The 4,505-nt window shown below is 49.2% G+C and overlaps 2 protein-coding genes across 2 annotated transcripts; both read right to left on the reverse strand.

The window, feature by feature from the left end:
- Positions 1 to 38: 38 nt before the first annotated feature.
- On the reverse strand, positions 39 to 1,467 carry BDV27DRAFT_139938 (uncharacterized protein). The gene is made up of 2 exons (XM_032069550.1): positions 976 to 1,467; positions 39 to 899 (listed from the first exon to the last, which is right to left on the reverse strand). The coding sequence occupies exons 1-2, from the start codon at positions 1,044 to 1,046 to the stop codon at positions 128 to 130; spliced, it is 843 nt and encodes a 280-aa protein (XP_031920189.1). The 5' UTR covers positions 1,047 to 1,467; the 3' UTR covers positions 39 to 127.
- Positions 1,468 to 1,672: 205 nt separating this feature from the next.
- On the reverse strand, positions 1,673 to 3,944 carry BDV27DRAFT_139941 (uncharacterized protein). The gene is made up of 3 exons (XM_032069551.1): positions 3,829 to 3,944; positions 2,060 to 3,765; positions 1,673 to 1,975 (listed from the first exon to the last, which is right to left on the reverse strand). Exons 1-2 carry the CDS (start codon positions 3,866 to 3,868, stop codon positions 2,336 to 2,338), a joined length of 1,470 nt encoding a protein of 489 aa, XP_031920190.1. The 5' UTR covers positions 3,869 to 3,944; the 3' UTR covers positions 1,673 to 1,975; positions 2,060 to 2,335.
- Between the last annotated feature and the right edge of the window lie 561 nt (positions 3,945 to 4,505).

Below are 4,505 nucleotides of genomic sequence, written 5' to 3' on the forward strand. Positions count from 1 at the left end.
AAAAAAAAAAAAAAAAAAAGGGAAAAAAAAGGGTAAAAAAAAAGGGCGAAAAAACCTAACGCTGCTGAGAAACGCCCATTTACTGTCTCATTGATTTCCTCTACAGCAAGCCCCAACCCCTGTCGCCCTACATGTTACTAGGATCATCTCGACCTAGGGGTGTGGCAAGCCGAGGGGTTCTCACGGTTGTATCAACCACATCCGGGTCATAGGTCATCCCATCGACCATTCGAGCGTCCTGCACTGGTTCGGGTGTGGTTGATCCAGTTGGCGACAATGCCACTGGTATCATTCCGCCGTCGCCGGAATGTTGAGATGATGAAGGTATTGGATTGGCTCGGGTAATGCTAGGACTACCTAACGAACTTGGCCGACCTACCGATGATGTCCGGTTCAGACTTGGATGTGAGATCGGTCCGCTGATGGTGCTAGCCCCTTCTCCAAACCCGACGAGGCTGGCATCGCCTTCATCGCTGAGGTTACTTACGCTGGAAGTTCCATCGTCCGGCTCCTCGCTCATCTTGTCGGCGTCGAACGCATCACTGCCGCTCGCCCACGTTGTACGAGCGCCCACGCTACCCGTGGCACTGGCGCTACCTACGGTGCTTCTCTCCTTCAATGTGGAGCTGGTATCAAAATAGCCCGGGGCATGCGACATCGGAACTGTAGTGTTCGATTGCGGCCCTCCACCAGTTCGAGCGGCTACTACCCGTTCCAGGCCCGCCAGACGCGAAATGCGGTCGGCTCGTTCTGCCTCCAGAGTTGTGGTGGAAGTCATTGATGCAGAAGACGAGTGGTGAGCATGGCGACCATGTGGTAGTGGATGACCTGTATGACCGTCTTTGATGGCGGTGGTTGACAACGCTGATAGCGATGTTGTGCCAGAATTTGGGGTTCCACTGAAGTAGATGTTAGATCGCTCTCAGGATATCTTGTAGACTGGGCAGTCCGATGATGGGGGGGGAGAGGGCTTACGGTCCCATATCTGACGGAGTCACTGGATCAGAGGGAGGGGGAGGGAGGTTGATCAAAGTCGGCGTCGTCATTTTCTTTTGTTTGGAAAGGAGATAAGAAAAACAAAAATATAGAAGGGAAACTACCCAAAGATGCTCACTGATTCAATAGTAAGAGGGGTAATATTGTTGGAAGATATCTCTAGGCAAACAACTGAAAGCGCGACGAGTTGCGAACACAATCGGCCCGATAAAAGAATGAGTCTTATGGCAGAAATGGCTGGAGATGAAGTTAAATAAGGTGAATCTGAAACGATAGCGCAGGCGTTCGGCAAGGCGATCAGACTCCACTGCGGCTTAAGATACAAAGTTTGGGGGAGGGGGGGGGAGTGTTATAGGATCGGACGTCAAGCGGTGGAATGACGGATGAATGGGGGGAGGAGCACTGGAGAACTTGAAGGTGTGGGAGGCAATTTGGGTTCCAATAGGAGTGAATCGTCATGCAGACGGGAAGTTGTGAGGAAAGAACAATGAGTGGGTTAGTTTGCTCCAAACTACTTCTTACAAGGTCACTAACTATGTATGAAGAGAAAGTGAGGCTACTAGGTAGATGGGCTGCGTCACTAGTCATGGACTTGACTCTCATTTCTCTCTCGATTTCATATATTTTTTTTTTCGTTTTTATCAATTTAGTATTTTTATTATTTATAGACATTAATTTTGCTTATATGCATATGTTCACATGTATTATATAGTTTAGTTCCCAACCCATCTGCGCTCATAATCAAATCGACTTCCGTCGTAATATAACAGACATTTCCATAGTTGAAGACAACCCACAACCACAGGGTCTTTGGAAACGCTCAACTCATCATGGACTACTTTGGGAAATCCCCTTTCGGAACTGGATGATGTCATTGTCGTGAAGTTCCCTGGTTTGACCAATCATGGATCATAGTGGGGTAGTGTGGGCCTGAGGATACCTTAGGTACTACTAGCTGATTGAGGATCCTCTCCAGCTACTACTGGTTTGGCAGTCAACTAAATATCAGCTGAATGCTCCGTGTCAACTTAGAAAAGAGGCCCTTTACTTTGGGACTACCTACCAATACCGTCAATTTTTCTTTCCCCAACATGAGTGCAGGATTCCAATGCAGTTGTCTGGCATACGAACCATTAGAATAGTCGGTAGCACTTGGACATTGTAATTCATTCATCAGTCGATTCGTGGAATGAAACGAGTTATATGTAGTAGTAGCGGAAGAAGAGGATATAGAAGTATAAGTAATAACATCAGCAGTAGGCTGTACACACATAAACTCCCATGCCCAATGGTTCCATCGCTTATCAGAATCCAACTTCTTCCCGGCCCAGAACATCTATCAATGACTGGTCTTACGAGTTTCGTAGTGAACTCGTAGGTCATCCACCTCCTTTTGTAGACGCGATAAATCAGCCAATATGTCATTGGCATTGGATGGATGAGGAATGTATTCTTCTTGCACGTCTGGCCGCTTCTCTGAATGAAGGCTTGTCGGTCGGGTGCTATCGTTACTCTGACTGCTGGACCCCCGCGTGCGCCGTGGAGGCGGGGGTGGTGGCAAAGGGTTGCCTATCGACGTTCGTTTCATGGAAGGAGTACGGGAGTTGGACTGAGATGATGGAGTCGAGGCATCCGTGCCCGGTGTGGATGTCACCGCACCAGGGCTCTGGTGCTGTAAGGAAGGCCTCCGGGGATTCTCCTCAGATGAACGGCCTGGTCTGGTATCCCGGGTTCGCGATGGGTTCAGACTCCAGGAGCTTGGACTAGGTGGAGGGGACTCAGCGCCCTCCATCTTAACGGCCGGCATAGAAAGCCTGCTTGGGTTTGGCTTGGACGCGGTCGTCTTGGATCTTCTCATCTGACTGTGTCGCCTACTCAGTGGCGGTGTCGGTGGTCGCTTATACTGAGATTGGCTGCGCCTTAAAGGCTCACTCGACTTTTCGGCATCGCTATTAGTCGTTCTGGTGAAATAATCCACTCCTGATTGTGATGGCTTGGGGGACGATGACGATTCCGGGGGGAAACTATGAAATGAAAAGCGGTTTGCAGATTTGAAAGGTGCGGGCTGAGAGGAAGAGGGAGTCGAGCCAGGACTAGGGTTGATTAACTTCCCATGGTGGCTCCTGGGCGGAGGCGGCGGTATCTTCTCCCTATTACCTGAACGACTGACCAGAGCTCTTGCCTCTGCATCAATTGTCGGCATATAGTCTCCCACCACAGCTCGCTTTGATGCCTCTATCCGCGAAGTAGTCTGAGAAATAGCCGTGGGGCAATCGTTTGCGGCACGAGTACCTTGGAAAGAGCTTCTAGACGTTGTGTTGTGGGAGACTTTATAGTTTTCACTCTCCCTGAGACATTCTTCGTTGCTTGCCCTCCGAGTCTGTCTTATAGATTGCGTTGTCGGGACCGCCGGAGCTGGTTGACTAAGGTATGGAGCTGTGTGTGGACCAGTGGTGTGGAGGGATTCTTGGGGATAATCACCGCCGCGAGATTTGGGGGCATTCCATGTTGCAGGTGACAAAGTTTCTTCTCGGTCCTCCACGTCATCTTCACTCATTTGTAGGTTCTGATGAAATGGATCCGATGCGGATTGATCATCGGAGGACATCGTATCATCGAGGTCCGGAACGTGGGACGTGGGCGGGGTGTCGGCAAGGCCATTCGGCTGAAAGAGGGCATTCTGAGAGGTCGTAGTAGATGACGGAAGTGTAGGAAAAGCCGGTTTTGCGGAGGTCGAAATAGCGGGTGAAGAATGATGAATAGAGGGGTCTACAACGGTCAGCATTGATCGTTGACTATCCCAAGATGCCGGAAGCGGCGGGTCGACCTCACTCTCTGGCTTTCTAAGGCGGAATGGATTTAAACCAGACATCGCAGAGAAAGTGGGAGGTACCAATCATGAGAGCGATGGAAAATAAACTGGAAGAGGAAGTTCAGAAAGAAGAGAATAACAAACATCCTCAGTCGGCAAAGAAAGTCGACAACCGCTGACCACTCGCGCGGCTTCCGGAAAGCGCAACTAAACGGCCGATGGTTCGCGCCACGAAGCGTCGCCCCGGCTCTGCGGTCAATTAGGTACCTACACTACTGCCTAATCAAGGTACCTTAGGAAGGGCTGATCTGTAACCCGGGCATATTTTGAGGTAGTACTAGCCTTGAGTAGAGACTCAAAAGTGAAAAGCATCAATGACTTCAGCGGCGTGTGCGTTCTGCCTGTCTTGCATCCCCACAAGGGGAAAAATAAAACAAACCGAGTAGCAAAGTAGGAAAAAAAAAAAATTGAGAGAGAGAGAAATGATAAAGAATAGGTATATGTTACAGGGAAAAGAATTAACCAAAGAAATGGAAGAAGAAAAAAAAAAAAAAGATCGGTATGAAAAGCAGACTACCCTTCCCAAACACCAGGGTTATACAATACGAAATGATAAATGGTCGTCACAGTATTCCTCCCTCGAGTTCCATTGTCCGAGAAAGGAGGGTATCAGCTCGCCCGTTTATTGTAAAAAAAA

The sequence above is a fragment of the Aspergillus caelatus genome (genome assembly GCF_009193585.1).
Source record: "Aspergillus caelatus strain CBS 763.97 unplaced genomic scaffold BDV27scaffold_588, whole genome shotgun sequence".
Lineage (NCBI taxonomy): Eukaryota > Fungi > Ascomycota > Eurotiomycetes > Eurotiales > Aspergillaceae > Aspergillus > Aspergillus caelatus.

Coding starts and splice junctions, on each gene's coding strand:
- BDV27DRAFT_139938 (XM_032069550.1), bottom strand. CDS start 1,046: ATGACGACGCCGACTTTGATCAACCTCCCTCCCCCTCCCTCTGATCCA. Junction 900..975: donor ACTCCGTCAGATATGGGACC/GTAAGCCCTCTC, acceptor CATCTACTTCAG/TGGAACCCCAAATTCTGGCA.
- BDV27DRAFT_139941 (XM_032069551.1), bottom strand. CDS start 3,868: ATGTCTGGTTTAAATCCATTCCGCCTTAGAAAGCCAGAGA. Junction 3,766..3,828: donor CCGCCTTAGAAAGCCAGAGA/GTGAGGTCGACC, acceptor TGACCGTTGTAG/ACCCCTCTATTCATCATTCT.